The sequence below is a fragment of the Ranitomeya variabilis genome, chromosome 1 (genome assembly GCF_051348905.1).
Source record: "Ranitomeya variabilis isolate aRanVar5 chromosome 1, aRanVar5.hap1, whole genome shotgun sequence".
NCBI classification, from domain to species: Eukaryota; Metazoa; Chordata; class Amphibia; order Anura; family Dendrobatidae; genus Ranitomeya; species Ranitomeya variabilis.
The window spans coordinates 256,553,390-256,565,721 of record NC_135232.1 but is presented as its reverse complement, the minus strand read 5'-3'; the positions used below and the strand labels follow the sequence as shown (position 1 = coordinate 256,565,721).

Genomic DNA, 12,332 nt, shown 5'->3' with positions numbered 1-12,332 from the left:
CGATCTATCCAAATATAATAACAATTAATCCGATCGTTAAATGACATAACGAGAAAAAACGCAAAACCCCAGAATTATGTTTTGCAATTTTTCAATAAAATGCAATAAGAGGTGAGCAAAACATTGTATCTACCCCAAATAGGTATCAATAAAAACATCAGCTCAAGCTGCAAAAAATAAGCCCTCACCCAGCCCCAAATCACGAAAAATGAAAACATTATGGGCCTTGGAATATGGCGACAAGCGCAAAATTCATGCAAATTTCATTTTTTTTTCCACTACTTAAATAAATAGAACCTATGCATGTTTGGTATCTGCGTGCTCATACTGACCTGGGGAATCATGTTGCCAGGTCAGTTTTACCATATAATGAACATGGTAAATAAAAAAAAACGAAAACAATGGTGGAATTGCACTGTTTTTTGTTGTTTTTTTTTCTATTTCACCGCACTTTAAATTTTTTTTCCCGTTTTGCAGTACACTATATGGTAAAATCAATGGTGTAATTCAGAAGTACAACTCGTCCTGAAAAAAACAAGCCCTAATACGACTATATTGATGGAAAAATAAAAAAGTTTTGGCTCTGGGAAGAAGGGCAAGGAAAATACGAAAGTGCAAAAAAACGAAAAACTCAAGGTCATGAAGGGGTTTAAAGACCTGAAAAATATTGCAAATGTCACTATTTTTCCCTTTTTCTTACATATTTCAGGTCCTATTGACAAGCCTATAGGGAATTATGCCATGCTTCACTTTTGATTTAGTGCATTTAGTGCAGGGACAAGAACCTTGTAAATTAGGAAAGTTCTCAACACCAGTAAGTCCCAAAGGATTAGTAGTTTGTAGTAATGCTGTATGAGACCAGCAGAGGGCGCAGCAGTTGTTATCCCAATACAGCAGGTAATTGACCCATGTGGGGAGGGAGTGAAAACCAGAGAGGAAGGTTGAGTCAGAGAGAGGGGTCCACTGTGGGGAAGCCAAGATCTAAAGACTCACATCAGTTACTGCTGTGCTGTCTTGGATCAGCTGCAGCTCCAGATATGGGGAGCCCTCCTGCAGCATGGATCTTCCTGACAAGCTTATTGCTGAGGATCGCAGAGCCAGGGGAATGCAAGGTAAAATTTGTTCCTTCACCACTATAGCATTCATATAGTGTTTAGATGGAATTATTTAAAATGCTTTGTTTCTAAAATAAAAGCTTTGATTTAACTTGCTAATACCCCATGCAGTGAAACCAAATATGACAATCTATGTATTAGATGACGTGTGCGGAGCTGAATGTTATTTCCTAGCAGAAGAAACTCTGTGAAATAGTTGCTTAGTTGACTGTTCACACATCAGTGTTAGTGAATGCTTCTGTAGGAAACTATTTCTAACTGAGCCTGGAGTGTTAAATTGCCCATACACCCAACATGAGGAGCAGATTCAGCCCAATGTTCCAGATATTAGAAATGGTCCTATGGGTCAGAACTCCATGTATGTGACCCCAGGGGTGCAGATGTAGCGAACGTAACTTTGGTACATGGAGGAAAGCCGCACTACCTGTGTTATACGGAGGCACGTGAGTACAGAACTTCATTATTATACAAATATCATATTGTGTATAGATGCTACACAATGTCTCCATGTGTTATAGTAAAGCGCCACGGAAACTTTGTAGCTCCATTGATCTTTTTAACAATGGAGTGACAGCTGCAGTGCACAACATTGCATACAACTCTGTACATTCATTTAGACTGCAGTAATGACTAAGTAGGGTTATAGAAAGTATTGGCGGACGGTGCGACTGCGCAATGGCAAACCATGCCCACGTGGCCTTGACAGAAGGTGGGCACGGCTTTGCCATGTGTATTCGGTCACCCCATCTGATCTCTCATCCTTATGTGATAATAATTTTTATTTTTATTGTGCCAATATATTCCTAATACTTGGGGATTGGGATATATATGTTCAAACAATATCACATATTGTCGGGCCTAGTGAAAATGTTTGCAGCTGGACCAAATATCTTCTAGCCTCTGATCTGTAGTAATGCATTCTTTAAAAAAAAAAAAAAAAAAAAAAAAAGCCTTTTATTGCAGATTGTGTGATTAATCATAGCTGTATTTCATCAGAATACGAAGTTGATCATATATCAGTGATTTTCCCCCCACCCCACATTCAGAGGTAATTACCATATTTTGCACTATTGTTTCTCCATTCCCATGTATAGAGGACTGACCCCTTGGATCTGGTGCCTATGTTGTATACATGGAACCTGACACTGTTCTTCCTCCTGCTGCCTATAACCGCTGCTCTTAATCAATTTCACGCCTACCTTAGCCAGAGAAGTGCACCCCCCTTTGGAATGCAGTCCAGTTATTTGAGGACACAGGGCTGCATTGATTCTGAGCTCAATCTAATTAAAAGTGCATTGCTTGGCTAGAAGAGTGGAAGTGGCAACATTAAATATACATATTTTCCTAAGTGAAAATAACCTTTCTGAGTCAGGTTATATTTGAGCTTCTTTTTGATTGTTATACATTTTAAGGCTGTATAGGTACATTATATTTTCCATCATTCTGGGCTCAATATTAGGTGATGCCTTTGATCAAAGTTCTCATGTAATATTGCAAATCCCAGAATCGTTATAGTGACAGTGCTAATGTCTGGAAACAGCTGTGGAATATGATAACTCTATATAAGTAAGAGCAGCCCATGCTCCAAGTGCTGATCCCTTGTTCAATGTCTAACCATGTGCTGACAATGTATTTATTTTTTACTTGTACGTTTATTTTTCCTGGTCTTATAGAGCATTTTATGGGAAAATGGCATCATTCCCAGAGCATAGAGGATTTTATTTATCTATTATTTTTAAGGTAATGGCACTGATTAAAAAAAATAAATAACTACAAAACAACTGCCACTAAACATATCAATGTGTTATCCAGTGGTTATTATATTTATATGCTCTTTAATGTAACATCTGAACTCACTGTTTAAAGCTGAAAATAGCACCACAGTCACGAAAAAGTGGCTTTTTTCTATAAAATGCTGTGTGTAAAAACCAGCCTTAAATGAGCAGTCAAGGCTGATTGAAAGGTGGGCCAAGAAAGTAAATATCTGATCTATGATAAATATAGACAGATATATGGAGTATCAATGGGGTATTGCCATTTCCAAGATCCTATCCCAATATGTAGTAGGAATAATAATAATAATTAATAATAAAAAATTAAAGCAAATACCTCCAATTAGAAATATAGTATTGTTTTTCTGATTCACTGTCTCTTTCCTCATGTGCAGGCATTTGCAAGAACTTCGGCATCCATAGTTACGACCACTAGCAACTAGCTAAGTAACTGTCACTAGATTAGTGGTCATAACTAGAGTTCAGTGAATTTTTAAAAATTCGGTCCCGGTTATGATCTGTGGCAAATATTTTTTTTTGCAATATTTGCCAAACAGCCGAACGTCACTGGAGACAATGGGAGTAGAAATGAACGAATATGTTCTTAATTGATCATTAAACATAGATTTGGCACGAATAGTGTACCAATATGGCAAATTCAGATTTGGCGACCGATTCCAAGCATATACTACGGTTCCAAGGTTTAGGGTCACCCAGATAATTTTGTGTTTTCCATGAAAACTCATACTTTTATTAATCATATGAGTTGCCAAATTAATTAAAAATCTAGTCCAGACATTGACAAGCTTCGGAAAAAAAAAAAAAAAAAATTTTTTTATTTAAAATAGTAATTTTCTCCTTCAAACTTTGCTTTTGTCAAAGAATGCTCCCTTTGCAGCAATTACAGCATTGTGGACCTTTGGCATTCTAGCAGTCAATTTGCTGAGGTAATCTGGAGAAATTATTTCACCCCATGCTTCCAGAAGCCCCTCCCACAAGTTGGTTTGTCTTGATGAGCACTTTTTGTGTACCATATGGTCAAGCTGCTCCCACAACAGCTCAGTGGTGTTGAGATCTGGTGACTGCGCTGGACACTCCTTTACAGATGGAATACCAGCTGCCTGCTTCTTCCCTACATAGTTCTTGCATAATTTGGAGGTGTGCTCTGGGTCATTGTCCTGTTGTAGGATGAAATTGGCTCCAATCAAGCCCTGTCCACAGGGTATGGCATGGCGCTGCAAAACGGAGTCATAGTCTTCCTTATTCAAAATTCCTTTTACCTTGTACAAATCTCCCACTTTACCAGCACCAAAAGCAACCCCAGACCATAACATTACCTCCACCATGCTTGACAGATGGCGTCACTCTTCCAGCATCTTTTCAATCTAAAAATCCCAAGTGATCAGTGTAAAAATGGCTGGATTTCTACAATTACAAGTATATGGTTTTTTTTGTTTTAAATAAGGAACATAATATGAAAAAAAGTATTGCTAAAAATATTTTTTTAAATACGTGTGGCACTATTCCATCTGGCTGAGAAAGTTGGGTTTCTAGTAGTTGAGCGAATTTGTTCGGGTCCCTGCTTATTCGGCAAGCTATAGTGCTTACCGAATAAGCTGCAGAGGGAACCCGGATATATTATTATTATTATACATTTTTTATAGTGTAATTTATTCCATGGCGCTTTACATGTGAAAAAGGGGGCAAATATAGACAAATACAATAAACATGAGCAAAAAACAAGGCACTAACAGGTACAGAAGTAGGGAGGGCACTGCCCGAAAGGGCTCAGTCTACAGGGAATGGGTGAGGATACATTAGGAGAGGGTAGAGCTGGTTGCGCAGCGGTTCAGTAAGTTGTGGATCACTGCAGGCTGTAGGCTTGTCAGAAGAGGTGGGTCTTAAGGTTTTTTTCCTAAGGTTTCTATGGTAGGCGATAGTTTGATGTGTTGGGGTAGAGAGTTTCAGAGTATGGGGGAAGCACGGGAGAAGTCTTGGATGCGGCTGTGGGAAGAAGAGATAAGAGGGGAGTAGAGAAGGAGATCTTGTGAGGATCAAAGGTTGTGTGTAGGTAATTCCTGGGAGACCATGTCAAACATGTATGGAGGAGACAGGTTGTGGATGGCTTTGTATGTCATAGTAAGGGTTTTGAACTGGAGTCTCTGGATGATAGGAAGCCAGTGAAGGGCTTGGCATAGGGGAGAGGTTGGGGAATAGCGGGGAGATAGGTAGATTAGATGGGCAGCAGAGTGTAGGATACATGGATCGTGCAGGCTGATCAGCTGTTTGGGGCCGCAGTTGTATGGGTCGCGGCTGTGTCACTGTCACAGCACATGCATGAGCAGCCCAACACACATGTGCTGTGATAGTGACACAGCCGCGACATTTAGCTGTGGTGCCGATTATGTATCCAGGTTCCTTCTGCAGCTAATTTGCTCAACTCTAGTTTCTAATACTGTACAGTTAAAAAGACAAACACGCCTTTTGGTAGGTTGTTTATATCTGATGTCTTACTTTTTTTTTTTTTTTCTTTAATTCATATAATTAAATCAGAATGAATTTAATACATATTAATTACTTGATTTAAAAAAAGTCATTTTCTGATAAATTTCCTTAACGCATGCACGCACGTACATACGCGTTTAGGGCTCACTGAAATGAGCGTGTAACACGTATCATAGCACTGTGACCAACGTTATACTATAGAGTAGTGCAGATCTTCACATTTTTCATTTTTGTTTTATTAAATAATTTCAGCATGTTGCAAGTGCATCGGATCATGTACTCCCATTCAAGTCTATGGGTGCGTGTGAAAGATCGGTCTGCACTCGGGTGTCATCCCAGTGCAGTCTGTCATCGGAGACCCAGAGACAATGGACAAGATGGAGAAATTATCTGTCTTCTCCTCACCTGTGATGCGATTCTCTCGTGAGAGAATCACAGCATAATAAGATGATACTCGAATTAAACGCTGAGGCTATGTGCACACGTTGCGGATATTGATGCGGATCCACAGCGTTTTTGGACGTGCGGAATTGCATCAAATCCTCAGTGTAGTGCACAACCAATGTTAGTCAATGTGAAACTCATACACACATATATACACATAAAGTACATACAACATACAGTATTTACTCGCCATACATCTAGTCCCCGAAGCCCTCGATCACCTGTAAAAATAAAAAAACAGTATACTCCCTGTTCTGATGTAATCCATTTAATAATGAGTGTCCCACGACTATGTTCAGTGGAGAGCTGTCACATCGGCAGATGCAACCGTGCTCCAGGGGCTCCGGTGATAGTGACAGGAGGTAATCCTCCGCACTGTATCCCTCCGCCATGAATTCAGTATAGTTCATACTGTCGCTTAATAATAATAATAATAATAATAATAATAATTTTATTTATATAGCGCCAACATATTCCGCAGCGCTTTACAACTTATAGAGGGGACTTATACAGACAACAGACATTACAGCATAACAGAAATCACAGTTCAAAACAGATACCAGGAGGAAAGAGGGCCCTGCTGCTCGCAAGCTTACAATCTATGAGGAAAAGGGGAGACACAAGAGGTGGATGGTAACAATTGCAAGGGAAAATTCTCATGCAGCGTTGCCGTAAAGTGAGAGCCTGAACTCCGGTAACCTCTTCAGTGATGCACTGCAGGAGCCATTGTCTCCTTTCAGAGTGTCACTGGGGGCCTATAGAGCTGTCACATCTCCTGATGTGACAGCTCTATAGGGGAGAACATCGTGGGACAGTCGTTATTAAATGGCCTGCGTCAGACCAGGGAGTATGTGTGTTGGTTTTTTATTTTTTGCACGTTATCGAGGGCGTCGCATGGATTGGCAGAACAATAAAGATTGCAAAACTGTGTAGTGTTTTACTTCATTAAAATCTTTATTCTGGCTGTGTGCTTATTTAACCCATTAACAACTATAGGATTAGTAATGGATAGATATCTTATTGACGCCTCTCCATTACTAAGCTGGCTTGATATCACCTTAGAATTCAAAGGTGACATTAACCCCCCTATTACCCCATATGCCACCGATACAGGGCAGTGGGAAGAAAGAGGCTAAGTGCCAGAATTGGCTTATCTTGACGCTGCGCTGACCTGCATCAAACGCAACATGTTGCATTTTGTTGCGGTCAGCGCAGCTTCAAAACGACGCATGGGCAGGCATCCGCATACATCCGCATGGCTTGCGTACCCAATGTTAATGATAGGGGATGCATGCAGATGTAGGTGGAGCTGAAGGAAGAGGTGCGGCAGTGGGCGGGGCTTAACTGAGTAAGAATGCTTTCACCCGCAGCCCTGCCGAACGCTAGTGTGAAGCTAGCCTTATGCAGCACTTCCTGACACAACACCTTTAAAAAAATTAATGTCTAAATATAATCCCCATAAATAAAAAATATTTCCCATGTTGTGCCCCTTCATAAAATATCAGTCATGAACTTGGTATTGGGCTTTATAATTCTACTAATACTACAGCTCTTTTCACCAAAGCTGTCGCTCAGAGGAGAGCACGCCGCCAAGTTCCATGTTGAGTGTTTCAGCACCGCTAAGTACAGTGTCTTACAGTTCCAGAAAAGTGTAAAGTATTAATAGAAATCTCATGTTTTTAGGTAGCATGAGCCGAAAACCCAAATTTATTCTGACTCCCATGACAGCACCACGAGAGAGGGGATCCATCCTTCAGGAACAGGAAACCTATAGATATAAAAGGGCGGCACCTATTCCACGCATCAGTTGGTTTCCTATTCCTGATGGGATGGGATCCTATAGATGAAGAGTCTAATGGATTCCAGGCCGGCCGTTTCAGGTAGCGGGGGGTCTCCTACCTTCTGCTCCGGTGGTGCACTGGTGCCGGAGGTGATGTATGCAGAGCCCGGGGCGTGATGGTGGGTGCTGTCCGGGGCGCCACTGGTAGGCCGGGTGTCCCGCGTTGCTCTGGATGCAAAGTGTCGATGGTCTGCGGTGACGTCGGAGGCGGAGCCAGCATGCGCTTCCGGGTCACCGGGGTTGCTGCGCATGCTTGGTAAATCCAAGATGGCGACGCCCACCGGAATAGGACACCGGACATTTGTATGCGTCCCTCAGGCCAGTCGGTGCACCTGTAGGGGCGGAGAGCCAAGCAGAGGAGGGCGATGCTGATCTGCTGACCGGAGGAGGGGATGTAAGCAGGCTCCAGGGAAGGACCCATGCTTCTGGTCTCATTTTCTGTGCACAATGGAGTGATCATGAGCAGCAGCCTCAGCTGCTGGAAGATGTGCGGAAGGCCTAAGGAAAAAAGTGACAGATGGAGTGAACAGTCCAGTCGTAAGAGCTCCTGCAGACTGGTCAGGAGCATCGACTGTGAACCCCCCCTCATATTCCGGTACCTATTTGCTGCAGGGACTGGTAAGTGATCTACGTTAAGGTTCACTCAGTGACACAGTTCCCCCTTATATTTTTTTATATAGGGGAAGGAGTGCACGGGTAAGGCTAAACACAAGAAATGCGCCCTCTGTGGAGTCTCCATAACAGATTCGTGCCTGAAAAAATTATCTACCCCCTGTATCCAGCAGACGGTGAGGTCTCGGGAAGGGGTGGAGTGGCATTGCATCTAGATAGACTGTGTTGCTTTTACTATCCTCCCCCAGGGAGCAGAATAGTCTCCTAATATTACTGCAAGTCTGAAAGACATAGGTCAGAAGTAAGGGAATCCCTGAAGTCCCTGTCTCAACTAAAGATAGCTCAAGATACAAAGACTCTGCTCGTTTTTGCTTTCCCCTAGACTGAGTAGATAAACTGGAAAACGGTCAGGGGAACGATGGGCATAGCGGAACCCAAGCCGCACCTATCCATGCAGGAGATCATGTTTAGTGGGCTGGAACAGAGGAAGCAAAGGTCATTCCCTTTAAATGAAAAGATCCAGGAGCTAATTTGCCGGTAATGGAAAGAGCCAGAGAAGAGGGGCTCTTTACCATTGGCTCTTAAGTGTAGATACCCTTACGAGGACCCGGCAGTCAATAACTGGGACAAAGCCCCTAAGTTAAATGCGGCAGTAGCCAAAGCATCAAAAAGGGCCTTTCTACCTTTTGAAGATATGGGGACCCTTAAAGATCCCCCTAGACAGGAAGGCAGAGACCTTCTTAAGGGAACCTGGGAGATGGCCGGTTCCCTAAGACCAACGGTAGCAGCAACTTGCACGGCCATATCCATGTTGGTCTGGCTGGACCAATTAGAGTCCCAGCTAAAAGGAGGGGCTGCTAGAGATACAATTCTAGGTGGCCTGCCAGTGATTCAGGAAGCTGCAGCTTTCCTATCGGATGCCTCAATTGACGCTGTTAGAATGGCGGCCAGAGCAGCAGGACTTTCCAACTCGGCCCGCAGAGCCTTGTGGCTTAGCTGCTGGCCGGGGTACATACAAACAAGATCAAAGCTCTCTACTATCCCGTGCAAAGGGGAGTATCTATTTGATCCAACCCTGGATGAGTTGCTGGATAAGGCAGGGGATGATAAGAAAAAGTTTCCAAATTTTTCGTCTACGTCCTTTCGATAGGAGGTTTGGTCGGGGAAGGAGACACACATCATCACCCACTAAAGACCGTTTTTCAGATGGGAAGATGGAGAGGTATGGGCTTTATGTTCAGTCGCTCTTCAAGAGAGTGTAAGAAGCCCGACAAATGACGAGCAATTCCAGTGGGGGAAAGATTGTCGGCATTCCTTCCAGCATGGTTAGAGATCACAAATAGTGACTGGGTGCGGAACATAATAGCTAATGGACTCAAGCTTGAGTTCAGTTTTATTCCGGGGAATAGCTTTAAATTAACTCCCTTGCTCTCTTCCCCTCTAGAACATACGGCATTGGAAACAGAGGTTTTGAATTTATACCTTTAAAGTGTCCTGGTAGAGGTTCCGGAATCTGAGAGTGGTAGAGGATTCTACTCTCCTCTATTACTCATTCAGAAACCTGATAGATCATTTAGAACCGTTATTAATCTTTGTTCCCTAAATGAGTTTCTAATCAATCAGTTCATCAATGAAGATGTTGTTTGGAAATTCTTTCATGGCGGTCATGAATTTGAGAGACGCGTACTATCAAGTACCTATCCATACAGATTTACAGCAATTCCTGAGGGTGGCGGTGTCCATGAGGGGGCAGTCCGACGTTTTCAGTTTACAGTGCTTCCCTTCAGTTTATCGGCTGCCCCTTGGGTATTCATGAAATTAGTTGCCAAAGTCATGGCTCATCTGCGGGAGTCGAATGTTCTTATTGTCCCTTACTTAGATGATTTCCTGATAGTGGGTAATTCAGTAGATCATTGCCTGTCACAAATAGAAAAAACTAGGGCCAGGCTAGAGCATTTAGACTGGATAATAAATTATGAGAAATCCCGATTGCAACCTTTAAAGGTCCAGAAATTTCTAGGCCTACTGTTAGATTCTGAAGCCCAACAATGTCATCTACCGCCAGCAAGTTAAATGACCATCAGGCAGGCCATGTCCCTATTATGGTCCCTGACGTCATGTATCCCAGCCGTCAGGTGGGCTCAGTTTCACACTAGACCCCTACAGAAGGATGTCTTAGTTAATGATAGAGCCTTAGGGTGAGCGAAATATCATTAAGTCCGTTAACCATCACGTCTCTTATCTGCAGGAGTTCCCTGGGTAACCCACATAACCCGTGTAATAACCACGGATGCTAGCTCCTTGGGGTGGGGGCCCCTATGGGTGAGATCGTGGTCCAAGGACAATGGGACTACCGGGTGGGATCCTCGTCCAACCAGAGGGAGTTGTTGGCAATATAAATGATCAGTTAAAAAGCTCCTCATATATCTAAAGGGTCACCATGTCAAGATTCTTTTGGACAACCAAGTGGCGGTAGCCTATGTCAACCACCAAGGTGGAACACGTTCCGAGGCTCTGTTGCAAGTAACAGTTCGCCTATTTCAAACAGCCGAAAGACATTTTCAATCTTTGACAGCGCTTCATATCAGGGGAAAGGACAATATAAGAATAAGAGCAGACTTTCTAAGCTGCAATACCCTAAGACATGGAGAGTGGTCTTTGAACAGGGACATCTTAAACTAGATTGTCGCAAATGGGGTCAACCGGAGGTAGACCTCTTTGCCAACAGGAGAAACAGAAAAGTAAAGAAATTCTGTTCCCTGAATCTCAGGGAGAATCCTCTGGTAGTGGATGCATTCCTAACAAAATGGGACTTTTCCCTGGCCTACGCATTCCTGCCATTAGCCCTGTTACCTCTAGTGGTGTGAAAAATCAGGGAAGACCGGGCAAGGGTCATACTAATCCCCCCCCCCCATTTTGGCCCAGGAGGACCTGGTTCATATGGCTCATGACTATGTAGGTATGCGATCCCTGGGTACTTCCAGACCTTACGGATCTGCTCTGCCAGGGGCCGATCAACCATTCACAAGTGACGGGACTTCATTAAACGGCGTGGAGTTTGAAAGGCCATTGTTGACAAATAGAGGCTTCTCCCCAAATTTAGTGGACACCCTTCTGAAGAGTAGAAAACAAATCACAGCAAAGATCTACATTAGAACCTGGAGGTGAATCCTAGCCTCTTCTGAGTTTAGTGTTGAAGACGGGGTACCAGTGAGACAGATCTTAGAATTTCTTCAGAAGGGTTTGGAATTAGGCCTTTTCTATGAGTACACTAAAAGTGCAGGTCTCAGCCCTGGGGGCCTTATTTTCCTGTAATATTGCCAATATCTATTGGATTTCTAGATTTATTAAGACCACTGGGAGAGCTAGGCCCAGACACAAGAATAGAAGCATGCCGTGGGATCTCAACCTAGTCCTTTCAGCTTTGACAGAGGCACCATTTGAACCCTGGAGTCAGCCTCGATTTAAGATGCTATCCCTTATAACAGTCTTCTTGATAGCAATAACATCTGCTCATAGAGTAGGGGATATTCAGTCACTTTCCAGACTTCCCCCTTTATACAGAGTTCTTGCAGGACAGGGTAGTCCTAAGGCCAGACCCAGCTTACTTACCCAAAGTAGCATCCCACTTTCACAGGTCACAAGAGATAATCCTACCCTCTTTTCTCCCTAACCCTTCTAATCCTAAAGAAATGTTAAACAATGCCTACTACAATATATCTCGGCTACTAATCCTTGGAAAAAGGATGGTGCATTATTTTTGTCCTTCCAAGGTTCTAGAAAAGGGATTAGAGTATCAAAATGCACACTAGCCAAATGGATTAGGGAGGCTATCTCTCTAGCTTATACAGCAGGTGGGGGTCCGGCTCCGCAAAATCTGAGGGCGCATTCCACGCGGGCCATGGCTTCGTCCTGGGTGGAAAGATCTGGAGTGTCAATCAACCAGGTATGTAAGGTGACCACATGGTCCTCTCCTTTCACCTTTATTAAACACTATCGGTTGGACTTGGGGAGCTCTTCAGAACTCGCCATCGGGTTAAGGGT

General features: G+C 43.1%; 1 protein-coding gene across 2 annotated transcripts in view; it reads left to right on the top strand.

The window, feature by feature from the left end:
- The first annotated feature begins 816 nt into the window (after window positions 1-816).
- LOC143813143 (uncharacterized) overlaps window positions 817-12,332 on the top strand; it is a 112,524-nt gene continuing 101,008 nt past the window's right edge. The window contains exon 1 of one of the 2 annotated variants that reach the window (XM_077293364.1): window positions 817-897. In XM_077293364.1, the coding sequence (XP_077149479.1) occupies window positions 853-897 (45 nt within the window). In that variant the 5' untranslated portion in view covers window positions 817-852. The other variant, XM_077293363.1, reaches the window with a different exon arrangement.